The sequence below is a fragment of the Squalius cephalus genome, assembly GCF_949319135.1.
Source record: "Squalius cephalus genome assembly, chromosome: 15".
NCBI classification, from domain to species: domain Eukaryota; kingdom Metazoa; phylum Chordata; class Actinopteri; order Cypriniformes; family Leuciscidae; genus Squalius; species Squalius cephalus.
The window spans coordinates 15094850-15122230 of NC_137136.1; the positions used below are offsets into that span (position 1 = coordinate 15094850).

The 27381-nt window shown below is 37.8% G+C and overlaps 1 protein-coding gene across 1 annotated transcript in view; it reads right to left on the minus strand.

Moving 5' to 3' along the window:
- The window catches only part of mindy3 (MINDY lysine 48 deubiquitinase 3), a 40812-nt gene that overhangs the window by 2445 nt on the left and 10986 nt on the right, over positions 1–27381 (minus strand). The window contains exons 10-14 of the mRNA XM_079894743.1: positions 26781–26861; positions 10396–10468; positions 7303–7375; positions 4281–4368; positions 1652–1723 (exon numbers count right to left, since the gene is read on the minus strand). Of these exons, the coding sequence (XP_079750869.1) occupies positions 1652–1723; positions 4281–4368; positions 7303–7375; positions 10396–10468; positions 26781–26861 (387 nt within the window). The remainder of the gene's footprint in view (positions 1–1651; positions 1724–4280; positions 4369–7302; positions 7376–10395; positions 10469–26780; positions 26862–27381) is intronic.

Below are 27381 nucleotides of genomic sequence, written 5' to 3' on the forward strand. Positions count from 1 at the left end.
TTTCAGAAATCATTCTAAATTATGCTCATTTGGTCTTCAATATTTTTGTGGAAACTGTGATAGATTTTTCAGGATTCTTTGATTAAATGTCAAAAGAACAGCATTTACAGTATTTGAAATAGAAATCTTTTGTAACATTGTAAATGTCTTTACTGTCACTTTTGATTAATGTAATGCATTCTTGCTAAATAAAATAATTAATTGTGACATGAAGCAGGAGTGCTGGAGGAAGACAGAATGAGATCAGATCCCTTTGGATGATTATATGACTTGAGCAGAAAGGAAATCTGGGCTTTGGTTTCAAATGCCAGTATGGTCCGTGTTGTGGCCAGGAGCTCCTTACATTTGCAAGGTGTTTTGTTCCTGAGAAAGGGCCCCTGTGAATATACGAGTGGCACAGAGGAAACCTCAACAATAAAGGCTGCACACTTTACTGCTGCTGGCTAATGCATTTGCCAGAGTAATGAAGAGTAACCTGTGTGTCCTCAGGGACCTGATGTGGCAATTCCTACCCATTACCCCTTAAATTCTGTCAATCTCTTTCTCACACACATGCACTTCCGCTAAGAAGCATAGGTCACACACACTCCTTGATAAATGAATGTATGAGGTCGGCGGGGTTCTTTAGTGCTTAAGGATGGCATGTGTAAATATCATTAGCATTCTTTATGGGACATAAGACTGGCATGATACATGAAAATGATTCACAATGGTAAGAAAAGCACAGAAAAGACATGGAATGAGAATAAGTACTTGAAACAACACCAGAAAGCATAATAAAAGAGTCTTTGTTTTAAAAAAAAATATTTAAATGCTTTTTTTGTAAACAGAAAAAAGAAAAGAAAAAAAGATTAGATTAGAATAGAATAGAATAGTTGCCACTTGAATTTTAACAACTGCTAAAAATGTGAACAGGAACAATAATAAAGTTCAATCTTCAACTTGTTCCTTTTTAAAGCATATTTAAAAGTTCTAGTCGGGTTTTTCAATTTAATATTGGAGACTCTTGAGAATCAATGGAGAACATTATTCAAAATATTTCCTTTTGTGTTGCACAGAAGAAAGAAAATCTCATATGTGCTTGGAACGATGGGTGAGTAAATGATGAAAACTTAATTATTCCTGTAGCTATAATTGCTAAAAACAAAAATATATTTAAACTAAGTAGAAATGAGACCATGAAATAAAACTGAACTGTGACTAACAAAAAACCACTGGAACAAAACTGAAATTTAAAATCAATTTGAAAATAATTTTACACTAAAATGCATTTGACCATGTGGCTTTTAAATGATACAAATCATCTTGCTCGGTTTAACTCTGTATGAACACAAATCAAGAGAACAGAGAGCATGACATATTCGTCTATTGAAACAGTTTCAGCTTTTCGTGGCTACAATATACTCTGCCCAGTCTCGAAAGCTGTCGACACTCGCAGGAAACACTTGGAACATTAGTTTGGGTTTCAGGGGGCTAAGAGGTCTTAGTGGTGTGGGCCGTATGACGGGGTGGCTCACAAACTCCACATCCCAGGAATCAGACAGGATAAGACTGACCCACCAGCGCTTTCATGCCAGTAGGGGTAATATGTTATTAAAGTGTGCTTGCATGAGTGGCCATTAGAAAGCAAGCGCAATGTAGTGTGTCTTACCTTCTCATTGTGGTTAGACTGCTTCAGGCCATTATAGTGATACACAGGAAATGAGTCTGGGATCACGGAATCCTGGAAAAGAGGACGACACGTGTCAGTGCGGACATGTACATCATCGGATCTGTGGAACACCAGCAAACAGCTCTATGTGTCCTTAAACACTGACATATACTGCCTATATCTGACTCCATCTATAGGACGCAACATTTCAGTGACTTAAGACAACTTAACCAAAACATCCAATTCCAGCTCAAACATCACAACACACTACATAAACTCAAACCAGAGAGCCTAAAACAACGGTCCAGTGGATGGTTTTAAATGTAATGACATGCTCAATGCTGACAGCACACTGAAATACATTGCTTTAAGTCCAAAACAATCACACCCCCATCCCGTGGAGCTGCTGAATAGACTCGATTACAAACCGGAGCCAGAACTCAGCAGACCAACTCAAACTAGCAGCAAAACCCAAGCACACAGTCTTGACAGGAGCCAAATACTTCTGTCTAGCCCCCATACCACATGCCTGCCTCGATGCCAAAACTACAACAGCGAGTCGAGTGCGTGCATGTGTTTGAGTGGGCCTGAAATAGGGTTAGAGTATTTGATTTGATGGTAAATTGAGGCCTTTTTTGTATGTATCCCTAAAGCCCTAATCTATTTAACATAGAGCAGTGGAGCTGCAAGTCCATGCCAACTATAACCGTCAGCTTCTCCCTCTCGCTCTCTGAGGGGCTACATGTACATAGATTTTTATCTGGGGCTGATTGTAGGTTTATTTGAATGCAATGAAAAAACAGTAAGAAAAAGCAAACAATGTTGAGCAAGAGCAAGAATCAAGGGGAAGAAAAAAAGACAGCAGGATAGCCAGGAGTTAGCCCTGTTCCAAAACCTAGTGAGCTACCTTCCTGTCTACTGCCTGCATAGGCAGTATCCAAACCAATACACTTTATAAGGGACTGATTTTAAACTCCCCACATTGGCTGCAACTCTGAGCACTATACAAATACTCAACTCACAGTTGATTCCAATAGAGTTTGATGTTAACATGTTACTCTAACAAGCTCTAATAAATAAATAAATAAATAAAAAATGTAAATATAGGTGTATATACTAGGGCTGTGAATAAAAGATGCAAGAATAATGCAAATTAAAAAAAAAAATTCTATACAAACATAAATAAATAAAATATAAATATCAAATTAAGACAAGTAAACAGTGTAATAAAATCAGAACTAATAATCAAACTACAAGCAATAGCACAAATAAACAATAAACAAAAGAAAAAAGTAAACGACTAGTAGTTGAATTGTCTCTCACATCCCTAACCAGAACAGAGATACAAATTAAATAAACAGGGCTTTTCAGGCAAATCTAACAGTAGTTAGATACAGATTAGGTACAGAAATTGAATAAAGTAATCAAATGTAAAAAGCACTGGCTGAATAGTCTTCACTGTATAAATGATGTCCTGTATAGATGTCCTGTATAGATTAATTAAGTATAATTAAATTAATTAAAGTTACAAAAGTTATTCTGTCAAGAGCAGTGAGTGATTTTTTTCAGTGAGTCTTTTGTAGACGGACATTAAAAACGGACAGCAGCAGGAATATTAGACTGTTGTCATTGTAAGACAATGCCCGGATCCAAAATACTGAAACTGTTACACATCCATTGTCTCTCTTGACTGTCTACGTTCACTTAAGACATAACCGACTAGGTTTACTAGGATACTTGCCAAGACAGGCTTTTTGACAATTTTGTGTGAGACGACGACGTGAAAGAGAACGTGGCATGTGTATTTGTATAGAGTCAGATGCGGATTTCTGGGCATGTGCTTCGAACTATGGCGTAGGTTTGATTTTAACATTGGCGGGGACATAAAAGGGCATTTTTGCACCTTTGACCGCAATTGCATTCCATCTAAAGCCTTTATATATAGATATGGTAGCCAACCCACTCATAACATAATTTTGATTACGTAAACCAAGAACATTAGCTACAATTCAACGTTCTGTACTTTATGATAGAATACCTAAACAAGCATGTAACAGCAAAAAAATGTATTCAAGGATTGACATTAAGGTTAAGTCTAAATTGACTATAATTAATCAATTCTGTAACATAATCATTTAAAGGTAATGACGACAAGTAGGCAGTTTAACAGATACAACTTTAACTTTTTTAAAACACTTACCTTACCCCATCCATGCACTAAATGCACGTCCTTGAAATAGCGCAGTTTTCTAGCGTATTTACTTTGACTTCTCGGGTATCAATGGTATGACCCATTTTAAATGCGTGAAAATTACCACAACAGTGGTTACATATATTACAGTGGTAAAAATATTTTAATTGTTGTTTAATGCTAGGGATAATTCAGTAGTCTAGCGTGTCAGTTCTCTTTACGTGGCATGTGTAAGCCTCTCTTTGGAGGCTTTGAAAATGTCTAAAGACTCCGCTGCTCAAGTTGACTTAGGCAGGTCATTCCATCAGCAGGGAACAGTCAAGGTAAAGGTCTGTGAAAGTGATTTTATGCCTCTCTGGGATGGCACCACAAGGCGCCATTTTGGGAAAATGTTGTAAACGTATTTGAACATTCAGCATGAAAGAGTACATGTAATACCTGATCAGGAAAGAACTCCAGCAGAAACTGACCCAACAGAATAATACCCAATCCCTCTGGATCCAGCTTACTCTTCATCAGATTCACACTGAGAGAGAGAGAGAGTGAGAGAGAGAGTGAGAGAGAGAGAGAGTGAGAGAGAGAGTGAGAGAGAGAGAGAGAGAGAGAGAGAGAGAGAGAGAGAGAGAGAGAGAGAGAGAGAGAGAGAAAATGGGGGATCACGAGAGGTTATTGTGCGAATGCTGCATGTTTTCTGCATGTATTGCTCATTGGCATCCTTGGCCAGTAAGTTTGCATGTGTTGTCTGAGGCTGTAGTCAAAATTAGCTATAATCATGAATTATGTTCAGATTCTAAACAGTGAGTAATGCTTGGAATCTGACTAAAACAACCTCAGTGATGTTAAAAAAGGGTAGACTTTTCCTTTTAAAGTCATACAGCGAGACTGATAACATTACTAAGGCTTTCCCACACAAACTCAGTAATAAGAGGATGATAAACGCTTTCTCATGCAATTACAGGTCACTTTAACTTACACATAAAAATTGAAACAATAATAATCATTTGCCAAAATGCTGATTATATTGTATGTGGATTCAGAAGAGGCCAAAGCAGGGTTCTGACTTCTCTGACACTTGTCTAAACTGCTTTAGACAGAACAGGGTGCTGTGTAAAAACAAACACATGACCTAAAATTTATTGTCAATTTAACGGTCATGTAACAACCCCTTTGAAAGGCTGAAGTTGTCTTTCAAGCGGTCAAAGTTTGATGTGATTTAAAAAAAGCAGGTGATTTGAAATCAATCAGATTTCACTGGGAAGCTGTTTAAGAGGTGAAGGATTCAAAGAGCTCTGGTGAGTGGATTTAAATGGGGCTTTAGATGAAGGACCCTTTCTTCATCTAAAGCCCCATTTAAATTAACATTACTCTCTAAAGCCCTATTTGGACGGGACTAGTTTAACATGGAGAGGTGGGGTAAAGTAATAATTACCAGGGCTTCTTAGTGATTTTAGTCCCATACGAATGTGCCATCTCAGTAATCATTATGGACAATGTCAGTAAAGATTACGGCGACTTTTACTTTCAGTAAAAAGGTCCGGAAAAATGACCTCAGGTAATACTAATCCCGTGTGAATAGACCCGCTGTAAATATGTACTTAAATATTTCGTCATTTCCTGTTTAAAAGTAGTTTTCCGCGTTTTTTCAAGTATGGAGACGCTTGAAAAAGCATTCAGTTGCGTTCTAGATGCTGGGACAATTCTGTGGCAAAACTCAAGTGTTTTCCACATACTATTCAGATCAGAAAGAAGATCGAAAGCACTTGTTAGAGGCTCAAAGCATCTTTTAGCGTTAGGTGCCTATTACCAACACAATCCAATCTGAAGTTAATTAATACATCGTTTGACCGGACATAACGGTTTTGTTGCGCACGTGATATCAGGAAGCAACGTAATACACACATGACGACAGGAGGTTGACGGGGATCGAGTTACTCCTCAAATCGAGTTACTCCTCCCACTTCTGCTCAGATATTTTATCCCGTGCGAATTGGCAATTACTATTACAGACGTCCTGTGGTAAAATTGCATTACTCCACCTACCCTTGTAAAGTTAATCCCGTCCGAATAGGGTTTAATTCTCTTCTCTACATGAGTCTGTTTGAGTGGCATGTGAACACAAGTTGTGTAAAGAGAGGGGCATAGGTGTTTTAACATGAACAAATCTGTTCACATCACATTATGACACAAATGTCACGTGTGAATTAAAGGAGAACTCCGGTCAATTTTAACATTGAGCTAATTTTTTTGTACATTTGGAGTACTGTCAATACAGAGAACAACGACAAAAATCGGTGTTGCCTACACCGAGTTATTCTATTTTTAAAATTTGCACCCTGTTGACTTCAATGGGGCAAGTACTAAACCTGCTTTTAGCCTCTTAACATCCTTGATGTGTCATTATAAGTGCACAGGTCATGTGAGTGATTCCTTCTGAGTGAACACGAGTGAATCTGACTGCAGTAGATGTGAAAGAAATGTATAAAAATGATGTTATTTAAGCCAGCGCAAATACCTTTGTTTACATCCTGTTTTTCGGTTGAAGTCCAAAGTAGTCGATTGCAGAGTTCACACGCATAGGTTTAATACCTATGATCACGCGCGTGAACTCGGCAATCGACTACTTTGGACTTCAACCGAAAAACAGGATGTAAACAGGTATTTGCGCTGGCTTAAATAACATCATTTTTATACATTTCTTTCACATCTACTGCAGTCAGACTCACTCGTGTTCACTCTGAAGGAATCACTCACATTTTCTGTGCACTTGTAATGACACATCAAGGATGTTAAGAGGCTAAAAGCAGGTTTAGTACTTGCCCCATTGAAGTCAACAGGGTGCAAATTTTAAAAATAGAATAACTCGGTGTAGGCAACACCGATTTTTGTCGTTGTTCTCTGTATTGACAGCACTCCAAATGTACAAAAAAATTAGCTCAATGTTAAAATTGACCGGAGTTCTCCTTTAAGCAATAAAATACAAGATGATGTGCTATATTTGTAAATTACAGCGGTTTATTGCTTTAAAAATGCTTACTGTAAATAATACATATATATATACACACACACACACACACACACACACTACTGTTCAAAGGTTTGTAGTTGGTAGGATTTTTTAAAGAGTTTTTAAAGGAGTTTCTTATGTTTATCAAGGCTATTTGAAGGAGAATGTAATGTAAAATGTAATTTGTTATATTCAAAGTTGAATATTCAGAAGCCATTACTCCAGTCTTCAGTATAACATAATCTTTCAGAATTTATTCTTATTTGCTGATTTGGTGCTCAGGAAACATTTCTTATTATCAACAATGTTTAAAACAAGTTGAACTGCTGAATATATCCATCTAATTATATTAAACATAAAACATAAAACAAAAATGTTTAAGAAGGAGGACTGTAATGATCTGTTTTATAATCAAAAACTTCATATTCACACACTCAAACACACATATAAACCTACTAGTCTGGCTCGGAGACGAGATCCAAGGCTTTCATAACATCTTCAAGCAGCGTGTCTGGAATGAACCCATTATCTGAAGATGAGGAGAAAGAGGAAAGAGGCAGATGGTTAGAGCTTCTGAGAGTCTTGATCTCCACCCACACTGTCTGACTGTGTCTTATGCCCAACATTAAACATGAGTTTCATCTCTCTAATCGAAGCCATTCTGCCGACCACGCACACATATGTGCACAAACATGCCCAGACAATGGCTGATAAATAGATGGATGTGTGCTGTATGTTGTTTTTCCTCCTCTCTGGTCTCCAAGTGTCAGACAGGATGTTTGCAGAGCAGCTGGTATGCTAAACTCTTTTCCGTTCACTATAAAATGAACTCTCTCCTTCAACTTTCCTGCAGTGACTAGATTAAGAACAATAAATATCTGTCCCACGACATGAAATTAGATACAGTCAGGCGTTTTGAACAGTGCGTTAAATAGCACTTTGGCTAAAATAATGTCTATATTATTGCCATAAAGGTATTCACAAAACTTTACTTACAATGTGATGTATTTCTGAGAGAAATAGAATATTCAGTGGGAAATAATGTAGTACAGTGGATTCATTTTGATGCACAAGTTTAGGAAATTATTCTTTAGAAACGGAATGCACTGAATAATAATGTATAATAAGACATGGGACATTTATTAGGGAAGTAAACAAGGTTCATTTTGATTTCATGTTGTTTTAGCAAGCATAACACTATGCTACAGAATGTCACTACACTGCTACACTGTCAGATGCTTGAGAAATTATGCAAGTGTTTTTTCTCCTTTAGAGAAATGAAATGCGTGTAAAAGATCTCAATTTCTGTATTTGCAGCTGGTATAAACACATCCAAAGTGTAGTAACTGAAACTGAGCTGATTCTCATCACACACACACACACACAGTATTGTTCTTATTAACGCGAGGAAAAGGAATGTTGTTTACGACGCCAAAAGGCAAAAAGATGCCAAGCAAGAACATCTAATCTTGTTCTTGATGACACTTTGAGTGTGTGTTGTAAATTAGATACTTTAAATCAAAACTTTGGAAGACGACTTGCATTCTCACTTTGACACATTCAGTGATATATAAACAACACACACAAAACTCTTCTACCTGACATGAGACAGTGCAGTGGGCGATCTCAGCTCCAGGTTCTCCTATATTCCATCAAAAGCCCTCTCTAGCTATTCTCTAGTCTATATTATTATCAGGAGTCTTAGGTTTAATACAAAAGCAATAAATATCAGAGACAACAGACTCTAGAAAAATAAAACACTAACAGGATATACAGGCAAAGATATACTGCACTACATATGACTAAGGGAGCATCAGGGGTTTGTTCATAAAGCTAGACTGCTGACTTTGTCATCTGAGCACAACGACTATCTTAAATGATAAATCATCATGTGAGACCTTCCTCCCCACAAATCCTCAGCAGAACTGCTAACAAATAAATCACTGCTGGTCATTTATCTTATATAGGACATATTTGCAGACATTTAGTCTGCAATCATTACTAGAGAGAGAAAGTAATCAGTGGGTTTGTTATGTTAATATTTGTTAATTTGGGGAAAACTATAGACATTTTGGGATAATATAAAAAATAAAATACAAATTTGAGTAAGATTTTATTTTTAATTAATACTTCATTCAGCTAGGTCACGGCTTCCATAAAAATATTAAGCAGCACAACTGTTATCAACATTGATAAAGATAGGAAATGTTTCTTAAGCGGCAAATCAGCATATTACATACATTTCTGAATGATCATGTGACACTGAAGACTGGAGTAATGACTACTGAAAATCCTGAAATGTCAGGAAACAAAATTACACTTTAAAGTATATTAACAGAATTTTTTTTAGAATATACATTTTCACAATATTTTTGATCAAATAAATGTAGCCTTGGTGAGCACAGGAGACTTCTTTCAGAAACATTTAAAAATCTTACTGAACCCAAACTTTTTAAGGGCAGTCAATACATAAAAAAAAAAGTTTCTGCTTGGTGAGAACCTGAGAGGTTAAAACATTTTTGTTTGTTTGTTTGGGAGTTCGAATATCACAGTATCAGGAAATGCATATTTGTAATTCAGTTAATATGCCAGGATCTCTGTCAAAGATCAATTGTGTGAAATGTCTGGTTTTCTTTGTACTTTCTATGTTAAGGTTTGGCTTGTCAATTGAAGCAAGTTTAAATAGTGGCAGTGAAACCATATGTTGGTGGATGTGAGGGAGTCTGCGAATGAATGTGCATTCTTGTCATTATGAATGATATCTGGTCTTGTGTAAAGAGATACTGTGGGAGAGTCATCAAAAGAATGGAGGGCTTAACCTTATAAACCTAAAAATGTAGCCACCGACTTGCATATCTGATCCCCATATATGCTCTCACTCCCTTACACTTGTAGAATTCTATGTCACTGCTCTTTGACTCCGCTGAAATAACGCCTTAGCATCAGATCAAATTTGGCCTTTTCTTTTCCATTTCCCATTCTCTCCTCCCCCAACCTCAGTAACAGTAAAACATAAACAAACACGGAAAGTATTGGATCTTTGCACTGTCTGATAAGCTGCAGAGATAATAAACTTGCTCTGTTTTGTGAAGCTACAGCTCATCTTCCTCTCAGAGAATGACAAGTTGACTCAGCTGCTGGGGTTGAGTTGACATTTTGAGTTTCTGTAGTCTCTGAGGCCGTGTGTTCACAAAGCGTTTTTTCCCCCCGAAGCTAGCTAATTTTTCCAATTGTTTTCAATGCGAGTGCCGCGTTTTTAAAACGGCAGATTGGGAGGTGTGTGTGTGTGTGTGTGGGGGGCATCTGCCAAAACATTGAGAACAATTATATCATTAAAAACTTAACATTCTCATTTTCAGGAACCATTGTATGTGGGTGGGACAAGACCCATCCATCATTTTAAGACCAATGATATTGACCCACTCACATCAAGCGCTCACAGCCAGGCATTTTCAGCTCGCTAAAAACGCTTTAGTGGACACACGGCCATATTCGCGCTCACAAACGCAGTCGCAGACAAATGAAATGATTAGTTTTGAATAATTTTACCTTCCGGATCAAAGGTCTGGAACACTCGTCTGGCCTGCTCCGATGGGGACTCGGGGGCAACCAAAGCCATCTCCTAGAGAGAGAAGGAAATATTAAATAGAAATGAGTGTTGTGGTATGGGAGGCATTTTTGCGATGTTAAAATACTCTTATTCCAAGTTTAATGTGTAGAGACAAAGATAAGCTGTTCATAAGTTGATTTCCTGTTCATGAGTGGATGAGGGAGTGCTGAGTTCATTTGGCCTGAGTGTGACCATTCTCTTTGAGGAGCCGGGAGACATGAACCGATGATGCAATGTGCATTAAGAGCCTTTGCTGAAATATGACAGTAAATGACTGAAAATGTTTACATGAACTGTACTTGCATAATTTTGTTTGTGTGTGTATTTGCGAAGTGACTGAGTGTGTGATTATGTTTTGGGAGTGTGTAAATGATCAGGAGATAAACTCATAAATGGCAAAATTGTACTTCCACCAAATAATCTTGTAGATCTTTAATGAAAACAATCTTCTATCTCTCTACCACATGCACACAACTCACAAACAGACTACGGATTTCGCTGATTAATAGAAAACAAACCAAGATCCATGTGTGTTTGTTCTTGGGACAACAAAACACATCTGTGTGTGTGTGTGTGTGTGTGTGTGTGTGTGTGTGTGTGTGTGTGTGTGTGTGTGTGTGTGTGTGTGTGTGTGTGTGTAAAAAAAAAACGACTCAAGCTGGAATATGCAGAGTCAGCATGCACAGCTGAATCACGTACAGCTAAAACAGTTCACAGAGTTTTCCATCTGTACATTCCAATAACGTTCACAGTGTCATTTAGCCTCATATAGGAATCAAGATTCGGAACTACTGTAGACAGCATTTTTGGGCAGCATTTGAACATTCATTACAATGTACAAGATGAAAGAAATATGCAATATCATGCACTACAAAGTATCGATAAAATATATCCACCTACTTAAAAATGTACTATTTAATCTTTGTTTCTTTAACCACTAAGTGACCAGAAAGTTTAAAATCAGTGCCATTTCAGTTAGGATGGTGACTAATAAGGTAGTTGCCTATCTAGGCAGTTAAAAATGTGGAACAGAGCTTGAGTGATGCAAACTTAATCTGATTCCCATTCTTAGAAGGGGAGGCAGGGGATTATGGGGTTAACTAGTTCTCATGCTGACTGATGGTAAGAACCAGGTCAAGTTATCAAAACACTGCATGGGAATTCATCAATACTCTTTGAATGTGGAGAGCAAATTCCAACGGTAATATGAAGTAGTGTCTGTAATTAATAAACCACAAAAAAAGACTGCTGTTTAATTGTGTGTATACAAGTCTGCATGTTCTGAGTGAATGAGGCACAGTTTCGTCTACAAATACAAAATATTCAATGTTTTTTAATAAACGAATTGTTGTATTTTCATTCGACGTGTAAAGTTTAACTAATTCATTTGTTTAACAGTTTTGATGACAAATTTGTACTAAATCACAAAACACCAAATCCAGAAAAATCCAAACAGAACTTAGAAAATAAACGTATAAATATGGACTTTGGGAAAGTACCCGATTATTGCTTAAATTTTAATAAATAAATAATAAGTTTAAAAATTCAATTAATTAGACATGTTTCTAATTATAATTTTTTTTAATTAAACCACTAAATCAAGGAAAAATTAAATGGAAAACAGCATTTTGGAAAAAATGGAAAAATTTTGGAAAAACCTGCTTGGCAATTACCCACAACACCTAGGCATCAAGTTTTGCACAGGCAAGACCCACTCACATTTTATTATGAAAATCTAACAGTCTAGTAAAATATTAAGTGTTTTACTGCAATCAAAGAGAACAAACATTAGCAATGAACATACATACACGGTCATGGAAGAGTGAACATAAACACAGGCTGTGTACTTTCTCAGTATGCTTTCAGTGCAAAACTCACAAATATCTACTCTTATTTCACAGAGAAAATATACAGCTCGCAGTCACACTCAGACAGAGGGACAGAGCAACCGAAGAGATAAAACGCTAAAGAAAAAGAAGGTACAAAGGACTGAAAAAGTAGATGACAAAGAGAAGTTGCAGCTGGATACTGTTTGCTTTAATACTACAATTTGAGCTAGTACTCCACACAGACAAACTAGACACCTTTCCACAGTCGAATGGCAGAAAGTCAGAATAAAATGAAACTTTCAGAGCCCTAGCCTGAGGCCATGTGGAGTTATAAACCCTCATTCCTCAAGTAATGATTTGTTAGTTTTAACTTATATCAGTAGCACGTAGCTCAGCAGTGCTGAAAGACTGAGAAAAATGAATGAGTGCTTAATAAAAGTGAGAAGTTTCAATAGGTAGTGGATGCGGAGACATCTCCAATAAACTCTTAAAGGGATAGTTCACCCCAAAATAAAAATTATACTATAATTTACCCTCAAGCCATCCAAGGTGTATATGACTTTCTTCTTTCAGCCAAACACAATCAGAGTTATATTAAAGAATATCCTGGCTCTCCCAATCTTTATAATGAGAGTGAATAGTAAGTGAAGCGATACATTTTTGTAAGGAATTTTTTGTAAATGTCCCTATTTATAACTTTATAAAATATAAATCACTGGCTTCCGGTAACGGCCATCCACGAGTCTAGTTCCAGAGGAAGAGTGACCTCTGACCTGATGTAGGACATAGGATGTAGGAGTAGTGAAAGCTTAGGTGAGAGAAGACGCCTCTCGCGGTTGAAACAAATAGGGTTGGGCAACAAACTTAAGCTCCTCCATCATTTCGCTTTAAAAATTCTCGTTTTAGACTTCTAATTCGTGACCAGTGTTTTTGTTTTGCTCAATCATCCTCTCTCTTTCTTTCTCTCTCTCTCTCTCTCTAAAAACAAAATTTGCTATAAACATGAATTATGATCAGATTCTAAACATATCACAGTGAGTAATGAATCTGACAAAAACAACCTCAGTGATGTTAAAACAGGGTAGACTTTTCCTTTTAAAGTCAGAAAGTCTCTCTCAGGTACTTTTTTATCCCTGGATGAACCAAACACATATTAAGAGTTAATTTTTTTGTTTCATCTGACCATAGAACACATCCCGTTTGAAGTTCCAGTAGTGTCAGTTACTTTTCAAACGTTCTATGGACAGATGAAACAAAAACAAAAAAAAAGAGCTTTTTGGCAGCACACACTTAAGATGGGATTGTGCACACAGGGATAAAAAAACCCAAAAACTACCCAATGTGTAAAATGAAATATTCTGCTGTATCTTTAATGCTGTGGGCCTAATTGTCTGCCAGAGGTCCTGGACATCTTGTTCAGATACATGGCATCATGGATTCAATCAAATACCAACAGATAAAAAATCTAAACCTGACAACCTCTGCTAGAAATCTTATAATGGGCCATGTTTGGATCTTCCAACAGGACACTGATCCAAAAACAAACATCAAAATCAAAACAAAAATGGGTCACTGAGCACAAAAGCAAGCATCTGCAATGGCCATCCCAGTCCCTGACCTGAACCCTATAGAAAATGAGTGGGCTGAACTGAAGAGAAGAAGCGCCAACATGGATCTGGGAATCTGAAGGATCTGGAGAGATTCTGTATGATCTCTTGTCAGGTGTTCTCCAAACTCATCAGGCATTAAAGGAGAAGACTCAGAGCTGTTATCTTGGAAAAAGGAGGTTGCAAAAAGTATTTAATAAAAGGGGGCAAATAATTGTTCCCAATGTGTTTTGGAGAAAAACATTTATTTCATAATGTGATTTTCCTCCCACTTTCAATTCTTCTACTTCAATGAAAGGTTACATTTTTGCAATTTGTTATAAATAAAATATCAAAAGGATTAACAAGGCAGATTTATTTTTAACAGCCATCTTTGATCATATTTACCAAGGGGCAAATAATTCTAACCAGCACTGTATATATATTAGAACAGTATATAATAGTGAAATGTGGTGTTTAATGCTGTCATGTTGGGAAGTAAAGAGAGAACATAATTGGGAATGCCTACCAAAATTACTTGTGTTTTTCACGAGTCTCTGTCTTCGAGTTCAAGTCAAGTCGCAACTTAAGTGTGACTCAAGTCCAAATAGCAGACTGGAGATTCCATCTTTAGTATAATGTCTTTTTTTTTACTTGGATGTGAAAACAATTCTTTTAGAGAATGCTGTAAAATATACAGGGAAACTTGTAACTTTGTACTGTACATTATTATAGTGATTTTAAAAACTATGCAGTTCAAGTGCTATTTTTTTAAACTGGTCAAAACTGCTCAGTGAACACCAACTGAAGTAAACAGTATTTCTTGTGTAAAACTGTTCTTTAAATCATTTTTAAATGTATTTTTATATCATTGAAAGTAATGATACCTTGATGCTTATTCAGTAACTGCATAAAGACATAGACATAAGTCAGTCATTGTGGAGATTGTCAATGAAGCAAAATGTTTTGTTGGTCAGAAATCTCAACACGCTTGAAAATACCGTACTTATTGTGTGTGTGTGCAGTGAGCACTGACATCAAGTATATCCGTCATGACACTTATTTGTGCACATAAACCCTTCACCTCACTGTTCTCGCAAACAAACCCACTCTGAGGCTCCAAGCTAATAGCAAATGAGTGCATGTCTTGTCATAAAGTCTGACCCCTGGTGACAAAAACAACATGCTGTTCCGCTGATGTTTACACTGTGGCTTCACAACAACGCAACCAGGCCTGTAATCAACCCTGCTGAGTCAGCGTTCCTCCATCTCTTGCACACACACACTCTAATAGAGGGGAATTACAGAGCAGCAAGTTGGGCAAAGACTTCAGCTCGAGGAAGGATGGTTCTGCACGATGAGTGATCTGACCCAGACGACATATGGAGCCACACAGAAGTGGGATGCTCGACACAGACCTGCTATTCTGGATGGTTTTGGTTTTCAGGGACACAAAGAAAATAAAGCCTCATGTATTGACTAAAAAAGTAACAAAAAAAGACTGTGAAATGCAGAATGCTAAAACGAAGTTAACATGGTCTTAAATTACACATAAAGGAGCACTGTCAAGTCACGTAGGTGTTTTCAGGGCAAATCCCTTGAGCGTTTCTGTCAGGGCGGTAAACATCGGTAAATATTCCTAATCTCGCTCTGTGCACTTCGATACGGTTATATTATATATGCCTGTTTATAAAAAAAGGCTCAGCGAGCATAATTATTCAACATATCTGTTAGGCAGAGTCTCGTATAAAGAATCCTGAGTCTGGCTTTCATTATTTTCCTGAGACCCAAATACATGCACACACACTCTGGAGACGGCAACAGTCAGAGGCCATAGATGGAGATCAGAAATTCTCTCACACAAGAGAGAGAAAAGCCAATAGATGCAGATGACTGAGCTTCAGAAATATCCTTGAGATTGTACATGAATCTCTCATGAATGCACACACAGAATCACATTAACAGCGTTTATGGGCAGTGTTTTCTTTGCAAATGTGAAGAATAAAGTACTTCGCTTATACAAACTGAAGAGAAATAAAGTAAAAAAAGACCTTATCCTCAACTCTAAGAAAGTAATTTGATTAAATAAAAGTATAAAATCTGTGATAAAAAGTCATATGTGGATGAGTGATAAAAGAAAATGTCAATAGTGTGCTCAACTCACTGTTTTTAGAAAGTTTGGAAAAAAAACTGTCTGTGTTTAACCTTAAAAGGTGATGTGAGATTGTTCATTAGACCGAACATGAGTTTTTTTACACTCCTGTCATCCACACAAACCCCAGGCTAGTCTGATACATTCCAGCTCCAGCAAGATAAAAATCCCAAGGTTAAATTCAGATCAGATGCAAGCTGATTCCATCTGGCCCTCAAATCCATTTCTCAATTTAACTGTAGTAGGAATTAAAGGGTGTGCAATTTTAGGTGCCCTGAGTTGAGCATAGTTCAACTTTATCCGAATGATCAGCAACACAATAAAGTAACTACCAATGGGATTTTTAAAAAGTGACGCTCACCTCACAGTGTCCTAATGGGACAAGACAATTGCTAGTTGTTGGTATAATGACTCTTCTAAAATCAAAGAATCAAAAACATATAGTATAATACTGATAATAATAACTATCTATAAATTAAATATAGATGGATCTTTATAAAGTTACAGATGCTATTCAGTCAAGAGCAGTGAGTCATTTCTTTGTATTATTATAATTAACATTAGAGGGTTAGTTCACCCAAAAATGAAAATTCTGTCAGTAATTACTCACCCTCATGTTGTTCCAACCCCGTAAGACCTTCGTTCATCTTCGGAACACAAATTAAGATATTTTTTATTAAATCTGAGGGCTGGATCACTCCTCCATATGCTTCTAAGGCATTATAACTTGCTGGCCTAGAAAATGTATTAAATACATCGTTAATATAGTCCAAGTGACTACAGTGGCTCAATCTCAAGTTTATAAAGCGACGAGAATACTTTTTGTGCGCAAAAAAACAACAAAAATAACGACTTTATTCCACTATTCATTTCCTTCTCTCTGGGCCTCGAGTTAGTTCACGTAGTATAACTGCACAGCGCTTCTGTGTTGTACGTCACACGCATCACACACATGACCAACGTCAGCCAATAGTGAGCCTACGTGTGACGTACAACACAGATGCGCTGTGCAGTTATACTACGTGAAAAGACTTGAGGCCCAGAGAGAAGGAAATGAATAGTGGAATAAAGTCGTTATTTTTGTTGTTGTTTTTGCGCACAAAAAGTATTCTCGTCGCTTTATAAACTTGAGATTGAGCCACTGTAGTCACTTGGACTATATTAACGATGCATTTAATACATTTTCTGGGCCAGCAAGTTATAATGCCTTAGAAGCCTATGGAGGAGTGATCCAGCTCTCAGATTTAATCAAAAATATCTTAATTTGTGTTCCGAAGATGAACGAAGGTCTTACGGGGTTGGAACAACATGAGGGTGAGTAATTACTGACAGAATTTTCATTTTTGGGTGAACTAACCCTTAAAAACACAGCAGCAGGTTTATTAGGCTGCTGTCCCTTTAAGACCGAATGCATGGATCCCATTTGAATATACTAGTGTCTATGTTCACTTGAGATATAACCGACTATGTTTACTAGGATACTCGCCAAGAAGGGCGTTTTTACATAATTTTGTGTGAATTCGTCCATTCATGCGCAAGACGTGAAAGACAATTCAATTCAGTATTTGTGCGCTGTCTGAGACAGCAAACACTAAGATGTGATTTTTGCAGCACACACTTCAGATGTTTGCGTTCATGAAACTTCTTGACCTGCAAACGTCCTTTAATAATGTAGGAAACCACCCATTATACATAAAATCACAAAACAGTTCATGTTTAACTTACATATACGATTTAGTTTTAATCTAAATGACACATGTGCTGAGTGAACGACCAGCAATGAAGACCATGCAACAGAAGTGCTCTCTCTCTCTGTCAGTTAACTTTAATAATACAAGCCTTGTTTTACTTTCTTTGCCATTGACATATCCAACTGAACTACAAACTTTCCACTGATGTCTGTGAAAAAGGGATGTGCTCAAGTTCGCGCATCTATGCCACTGCACGCTCAATCCACTGCGCATTTTCGCAGATCAGCTTGCGCAGCACAGATATATAGGTGTTGCTACATTTCGTTTAATATTCCACTAATTAGACACATTTACTTCACAGACAGTCTTCTCTTTTATCTCCATTATACTCTGTTGTTTGTGTTTCTTTGTCTGGACACAAACACTGTACACACCCTGCATGGTATCGGAGCATTTTTATGAGTACGAGAGCGCAGTATTGGGCCCGATAATGGTATCGGTATTGGTGCATCCCTAATTTTAATAAATAAATAGCTAAGAGAAAATTGCTTTCATATGCAAGTAAAAAGGACATTATATACTCACCTTATAAGTATAAAAAAAAATTAAATAAAAAAAACTTTTCTTTTTAGCAAGAACACATTAAATTGATCAAAAGCGACAGTAAAGACTTTTACATTGTTACAAAACAAATTTGCATGTTAATATGATTTCTAAAGGATCATGTGACAGCAACCAACAGTTGACTAGCAACCAACAGTAGAGCAACTTAGTGACCTGCTGCAATTTAAATCGGTGTGAATGCCCCTTCAGACAACACAATCCTAACTCTGAACTGACTATGTTTTGTAAAAGACCCCAAGTTGTCACTGAAACTTTCAACCAAATAAGATTAGCCTTGAAGGAAAGATTGGCATCTCGGAGAGAGTCTGGGTCAGATGCAAAGGTTCATGTGTTTTAAGGTGAAAATCCATTCACGGAGATCTTCTCAGCAGTCAAATACAAACAACAAGCACTGTGTTTAACCAACATCAAAGCAGCACCAACAATTACACTGCTACATTAGTCATATTACCACTTACTGCTACCAGACCATTGTAACTCAAACTACAGGTAGATCTGCTCCTCTGAAGTTCTCCACTACATAGAAATGTCACCAGCATCAGACAGCACCGGTTTAGACACCCGATATGTCAGAGCTGGCTGGGTCAGAGACTAGACTATCACATCCACTCTTTTACTCCCTCTGGCGTCTCCCTCTTTAAGCCATGGTCTGTACGTTTCTACATTTAACACTATCTGCCCATCTCCTTGTCGTTCTCTCATTGTGTGCATGTCTTTTGTTGGTGAAGTATTCCCTATACAGGCATCAGTGTTAGTGAGAGGCCACTAAAGAGGTCATTGTTGTGGGTTAAGAGGGATGTGAGGCCCTGCATGTATTATGAGCCCCTTGGGTACGAAATAGTGTGTGTATGTTTTGCTATACAGCCATGTAGAGCCTTGATAGAGATTAAAACCAAGGCAAGACCGATAATGGTATATGTATGATTGTAAAGACCTGTTCACACCAAAGACGATAACCATAATGATAACTATAAAGTTTAAATAATCATTTTAATCCTATGAGAATAGCACAGTCAACACCACAATTACAATGATAAAGACAGAGAAATGACATTGTTGGAATAACTTCCAGAATGACAAATGATAAAAACGCTAAAAACATTGACAGCCAATCAGAATCCACACGACTTTAAAATGCTTCAGTGTTTACAGTGGCAGATGACATAAATATTGCGCACCCTCATAACATACAGAAAAGTACCATCCGCTGGTGTGTACGCTCATTTAGTTATTGTAATATTTATTCTTGTCCTGAACAAGCCTTAAGAGGTTGTGTTTACTAATTCCCACAGAATTGCGTGTTCGTTTCTATGTGTGTGTAAGTGCGGTACTACAAAGCTGAAGCATGTGTAATAGATCAGATCCCACTAAAGGAATGATTAATGATATGTCAGGCAGCACAATGCCTAAGAGGGACAACTGTCTGATGAAACTGGAAACACACGTAGTGTCTGATGAGACCGGATTCTATTAAGCTATATTATTTTCCTTCCTTCCTATTCTGTTCTTTTACATATGTTAGTGTATATCCCACAGTGTCATCCTTTCATGGAAGACATGTAAGAATGTGATGATCGAAGTCTTTCAGGCTGGTAGAAATCAGAGCCTGTGTTGGTTTCGGCTCACATTCACTGTCTTGCTAATGCTGTGAGAACACGGTGGTCCTGCGTGGCGGCACAAAAGATCGAGAGCTTGTTGCGGTAGCAGAGCAGGGCTCTACAGAAGCGTGACCGCCACAGTGAGGTGAGCTCCTGTGGGACTCACAAAAATAAGGCGAGTGTTTGTGTTTGGGGGCATGGAGTCAGTAAATTAGCAGAGGATGACAGAGCACTGGGGTGCACCAGATGACTTTACCAGCATTGCAGGTATTATGCAGGCATTATGCATGCAGGCATTGCAATATTTCATATATAAATAACACATTTTTCTTAAATATATACATGCATGTGTGCGTATACAAAATAATTATACACAGTACACACACATATTATGTAAACACTAACTTTTATTTTGGATGTGATTAATCGTTGCCCAGCACTAATTAAAAATAAATAATTTTTGAATGAAAATTGAATAAATTCAAGGAATTACAAATATTGTCAATCAACATTTTTTTTACTTTGCCCACCAGCTTGCTTTTTTATTTTTTAACGGGCACATCTGAGTCTGCATTATGAGATGGCCTTCTCTGTAAAGGATAAATGAAATCTTCGTGTCAGTCTTCGTAAGCATACACATGATGCCTCAAAATACTTTCTCCATAAGCAGCTCATGTTTTGGAAAAGAGCCATGAACTTCCCCAGTTTTGTAGCGCCATCATTTACAAAGTCTTTTGCTCCAAGCAGGGGGCCGAATTGGAAACTGGACGAAAACAGCTTTGTGAGCTAAGGGCCAGTTGTGGTGGTTTGTGGGTATAACAAGGGATCAGGCCCCTGAAGGGTGGACAGGAAGGAGAGGAGGACCAAGGGACCAGTAAAGAGATGAGGATGTTAACCTCATCAGAGCTGAAACAGAATGTAGTCTGATGAGTAGAATAAGGAAGGAAGGGACAAGAAGAAGGTTAACATCCCATTTTAAGATACAAAGGGCCTCCAGAGAGACCCGAGCAGGATGGAAGGAAATAAGGGATGTGAATCTCATCACTTCAAATCAAAGAAGAGAGCTTGGAAGCAGCTTTAAGAGGAAAGGTAAAAGTGAAAGCGTTCAAAGAGGGACACCAACATCTTGGTGTCCAACACAGGCAACAGCATCAATACACCCATTAATCACCTTGTGAGTGGGTGTGTGAGCAAGAGAAGCATCAGATTTGGTATAAACAGGGCTACTGTGGTTCAGCAGTCACGGATCGTGTTACTCTGCATTACACGGTCATAGATACCAGTGTGCTGCGTTAAAAGCTGCTATTCCATTACTCTCTGTCTTCAGGGTGTGTGTGGCTGTCCGTCTACTGGGACTTGAGATCATTCCTTTAGTGTCGACTGCTGTGTCTGTGTCCGTGGCCCTCTCAGGACCTCTGTAAAAGGTCATTTGTGTAGTGTCTGCTGCTTTGTGTGCACCCAAATCAGATAAGAGTGGAACACAAACCCTATTAGAAGCTAAAAGCAGAGACATAGTGACAAACAAAGACGGTAACGGGAGTATGGATCCGATGGGAGACAGGCTTAAAACTTGTCATTAGAGACACCTAACTCATGTGCACAGAGAGAGGGAAAAAAGCCACCTTCCATGACACAACTGTAAACACAAATCAGTCTTCATGTCTAATTTATAGTTATTTAGAATACTGATATTTATTTCAATTCATAGATAATCTGCCATATGAGGATATATTTTTATATAAACATAATATAAGGAAATATAAAAACATATTTAAATAAAAATGAGCAATTCAGACAGATGCTGAACAAATGAAAAAAAAAAAAATCTAAATAAATAAAATATGATAATATTGGACAGCACAGAGATCAAGCTAGCTAACTAGGCAATGCAAGCTAAACACAATTAGTCCAAAGGCTTCCTGTTAACAGCTGCTCTTTGGGTTGTCGTTTGAGAGCTTTTACCCTCTCTGAGGGCCTGGCAGAGTGGATGACTCTTCTGGTGACTCCAGCGGGAAAACTAAACCAGATGGACACACAGAGACCCTGAGCTCTAGGGGGAAAGAGATCGGCTTTCCTAACGGAAATCGTGGCATTACTCACCTGAGGCTATGCTCCTGCTAACCATCCCCAGAGATAAGGTGGAATGAGAGAAGTGGGTGCCCTGTGAGAGCATAAGGGTTAAACTGATTGTGTATGTGTGCGTATCTGAACAGGGCTGCTGTTTGTACAAGAGAACAGAGAGTAACAGGCCCTTAAATCAGTAAGATCTTCTAAAGCTCATGGGAATGGAGCAGCTATGAGTGTGAGAATGTGTGAAATCTGCTGGAGGTTGAATGAAGAGAGGACTGGAACAAAACATGTAGCTCTTCACCAAGCTGCTTTATTCACACAATTATGTAATAAAGGGCCATCACAATAAGCCAGTGAGATTAAAAAAAAAAAAAAAAAAAATCCGAGCAGTGACGGAGAAACTGATTTTTGAACTTTGATAGCCGAGTAGCTTGAAGCTTGTCAACATCAGTTTCAAAGACACAATAAAATGCTCTTAAAAGCACAGTTTTCTTTTCTGTTGAATTATTTCCTAAATAAATAAATAAATAAATAAATAAATAAATATATATGAAATATTGATTTGAGCTGGAATTATTGTATTATGTGTGAAGAAAGAGACCACGGAGTGATATTAAACTGATGTTTGCAGGGACAAAGGGTCAATTATACAGATTAGCAGGTATCAAACTAAAATATTTAAGTATCCCAAAGAGCTCTTCAATATAGTGATAAGCAGCAGTATTACACTGAATAATTATTTTGCTAGCAAATGGAAGACAAAATACAACACAGAGAATTCTGGCAACATAAATGGGCAACCAATCTGCTATTTGCCAACTACTACTAAACTTTTTTACTAAAGTTTTTGCTACAATTTTTGTTGTTATGTTAGTAACCCAGCTGTTTTAGTTACATCCCAAAATAGCATCTGACTCCAATGGGGCTAACAGATAGAGTCCAGTTTAGATTTGGTCTAAGAAACTCAAAAAGTAAGCAAGGAGTCCAGAGAAGCAGGAGCAAAGGATGGGAAAACTATCAGCGTGTAACTCAAGAGAGATGAGATGAAGCTTTAATGTAGAAATGTAGAAAATCTCTACACAGCTATATAGTTACTAACTGCCAGCCTACACACAGGAAAAATGAAGGGTGAATCATGGGCAGAAGTATGAGATGAGCCTTTGTTAGTCCTGAGGATTTGATCCTGCAGCTCTAATCAGAATGAGAGACATCAATCCTGAAAGACTCAAGTCAAATACATTAAGCCATTGCTGGTCCAGGCCCATTGTGCTTTTACAGTAAATCAACTGGCCTTATTCAGAGATGTGCATCTTTTCCCAACAGTAAATCGACAGGGTAACATTAGTACTGTGACATTGGTAATCTTGTAACTGTACTTTTTGTACAGTTTTTGTATTTTTTTTGCACAGCATTTCAAAGAATCAAAAATACTTAATAAAAAAGAAAAGAAAATCTGTGAACTGATTGTGCTGGATCTATATATAAAAACAAAAAAGTTTAAAGTAATTTTTTTTTTTATTAAAAATAATGATAAGAGTACTCCATCACTGCCAGAAAATTCCCTGAACAGAAAGGAAACAAATCATTGACAAAAAGAGTCTCCAGTGCGCACCCTCTCTCGGCACACACACAAACGCCGGATGAGGATAATGTACTGACAGTAAATGGCCTTAAGTGTAAGACCATGATTAATGCTCGCTGCCAATCTCATTTGCCTCCAGGTGGAAACCCTTATGAGAAACAAGCATTTCCTCAGTTGAGTAAAGGGATAAAATATTGTAAACACCGTAATCCAGGGGTTTTTAAAAAGTCGTGCTCTCCTATAATAGAATAAAGCTGTGAGGCAAGCCATATGAGGAGTACCAATTTACAATTGTTAAGGAAGACATTAGGCATGAAGAATTAAAAAGGTGACAACAGCAATATGATAAAAAACACCAAGTAGCACTATTTCTATTGCTTATACTTGCAGTCCGAGGGTTAAATGAACCCTTATCTCCAATGAGATAAAAGATGATGCTGTGACAACTATATTGGATCTGACAGCAATGTCGCAACACAACACACAAGTGTGAGAGTAACAGTGTTTTTACCATGTATCACTATTGCTTTGTCTGTTACAGATCGTTTGATATGTTTATAGTGTAGCGGCGCAGTCAAACTGTAATAGTTGTGATACTTACAATTTGCTGTTTTTCCTTCGCTTCGGCATTAATGGGGTTAATGCGGGGGATTCTTGGATATGTAAGAAAGCATGTAGAGAACACTGCTTTTATATTGTTTTGATCCAAGCTAGTGCTGGGCGGTATACCGGTTCATACCGAATACTGGTGTTTTTTTTTGTTATGAAATGAATTTTTAACATACTGCAATACCGGTGTGTCGCTTAAACAATGCTGGGAATGTGGCGCGGCGCTGTTTGAGAGGGTCCCTTTTCACTGTTGCACTGTGGTGAGGGCACAGCTATATAGTGTTACTAAGCGTGACGGTGAAGATGGATAGGTTAAACTATAATTGATAGCTGTCAAATTATATTGCAGTGTTTCCCATACATTGGTTCACAATATCAACACTGCCCGCCACAAATATATTCCAAAAGGCTTTGCCATCAAACATGAGAACTGCATGTTTCAAAGTCAAAACGTGTCGCGGGTATTGTTATACAAAAGTATCTTTAAAGTGAACTGACTGTCTTTAGAAAGGTTTTGATGTTATTTTCATTTAATCTTTCTTTATCTTTCCTGATAAAGCAGCGTTTATGAGCGCTGCGCTGCTTTGTGTACAACCGTTATTTCTGCCTCTCCTAAAGCACCTCCTGCTGGCACCTCTTTGTAAACAGCATCATTTTGTGGGGCCTTGCAAACCTGTATTAAAGGGGTCTTATGATGGTTCTAAAAAATAACATTATTTTGTGTATTTGGTTTAATGCAATGTGTTTATTTTATAATGTGTTATCATTATTTTACACATACTGTACATCATTGTTGCTCCTCTATGCCCCGCCTTTCTGAAACGCTGTAAATTTTTACAAAGCTCATCGTTCTGAAAAGCACGGTGTGCTTTGATTGGCCAGCGATCCAGTGCATTGTGATTGGCCCAAATACCATAAGCGTGTGACGGAAATGTCACGGCCCTTACCATATTTGGAACATCAGCTCCCAAAGCAATAATGACAGGTGATGTATCAATAATGTCAATTCGAGCCCGAATCTGATCTGGAAAATGCAGATGACCAAGCTGATTGATCAACTTTGCCAGCGTGACTGGACCAGATCGTATCAGATTGGTAAGGTTTTATTTCATTGGGGACACATACTGATTATAATGACAACTGTCTATTTACGCATCGCGCTACAGGTTTACAGGTGTAAACATTAAATCATGTCTGCATTTGTGATCGTAGAAACAACATACAACTACTACTCTACACTGCTCAAAACTCGCGTTTGAATAGTCAGTAGCAAATTCTTCAAATTGAAGGACCTTTCCAGGTCCAATACCCTCAAATTCAAGGATTTAATGTGGGGACACATTTGTTGCGTCCAACAGCAAACGTTGAGGTACCATCGTAGTAGTTTCGTGCGCACGTGAACGTCATGGCAACGTGCAACACAAAGTACCTCACGCGGGAAACACTTAACGTAACGCGTAAATGCGAGTAACTAACGTAAATCAAGCAAGCTAGTATGCATAGGCCACGAAGTGTTGGCGAAATAACACATTAGCGGACCGGAGGGAATAGTATGGAATTGTTTCCAGAAAACTTCTTGAACAAAATAAATTCAAGCACTTTCAAGGACCTTCTATGTATGTTTATTTTCAAAAACTTTCCAGGGCCTTGACTCTTTTTTCTTCTTCTTCAGATTCACAAACTTGGACCCGTGGGAACCCTGAATAATACATCGAGAATAAAAGTTACGCCTTCTTTCTTTGCGTATCCATTTGGGTGGCCTATCCATTTGCGTATCTATTTAGATAGCCTAACTGCTTTCTCTGGGTCAGCATCAAAGCAAAAGCAGATTTGAATGTACAGGTGAGATTTTGTAAAAGGTTTAATAGACAGTCGTAACACAGTCATTTTGGAATGAGATCGGCTGGAGAAAAAAAAATGTGTGGAAAGTTCATTTTGGCAAGCTGTTTCCAAAACCCGAAACGAACACCAAACAAACTTCGTTTTGGCCTGATTTTGTTCGAAACGATGTCACACCATTTAGTTGAGGTATATCAGGGCCTTTACTTTACTTTTCAAGCAATGGGATGAGTTCTCAACTGGGGGACAATAAAACAGCTCAAAAATACACTGAAAGAGGGACCCAGGCCATATCTAAGGGCAAACAATATTAGAGACTACCCATAACAGCCTAGTAACCACATAGCAACACTCTGGAGGGCTGTGGGATCAGCAGTTAAACAGTTGTCACATCCATCATAAGGACAAGGTTTAACACGGAGTACTAAAATTACATGAACTGACATTCCCACTCAGACCCGAGAGACACACCTCACATTAGAAACCCTTTTGCTGACCATGTCACGTGGGCTGAGGCCAGGACACACCCTTTTCTGCCTCTCATCATGCATCCCATACTCTCCTTCTTTTCTCTTCCAGAAGACGCCTAGAGCACTAAATCTATTAGCAAGCACATTCTTGTGTTTTTGAGTCTTCACTCAATAACGAAATAAAAGAAAGCAAACTGCCAGACTTTTTCAGATAAGATGAAGAAAAAGTAGAAGAGTGCTGGAAGGAAGAAAGGAGATTATTTTCTTAACTCACCTTAGTGAAAAATACTGAGAGATGAGTCTCGCTGCCAAGGATCCAAATAGGGAATTTTGGAGATTTGAGGAAAGAGCCAACCTTTAAAAGCAGAAAAAAGAAAAAGCGGTTGAGCGCCAGTCTCCATACCGATGCCATGACGGCCTGGCCAGCTACATTCCAGAACCATCACGAACAGGTTGATTCACTGCGATAAGATGATTGGTAACACATAAGAATGGCCAACTACTAAATCATTTGGCTTATTTTGCACCTTCATTATGGATTGGATAAAAATGTTTTGAAACCATTTTACACTACGCTACAATGTTCATTAGAACTGTATCAATGCTGAGTGTATTATAGGAACACTGAAACATGTAGTTAATGATCTACATCAGGGGTAGGGAACATCCGGCCTCTCATTGCATTAAAGTTATGCTTTATCAACGTTATGACGCATGCAATGTATTGCAAGGCTGCATTTATTTGACAAATAATACAGTAAATACAGTAACCTATTTTAATAAAATTTAAAATGTAATTTATTTTGGTGATGGCAAAGCTGAATTTTCAGCCATTACTCCAGTGTCACATGATCCTTCAGAAATTATTCTAATAT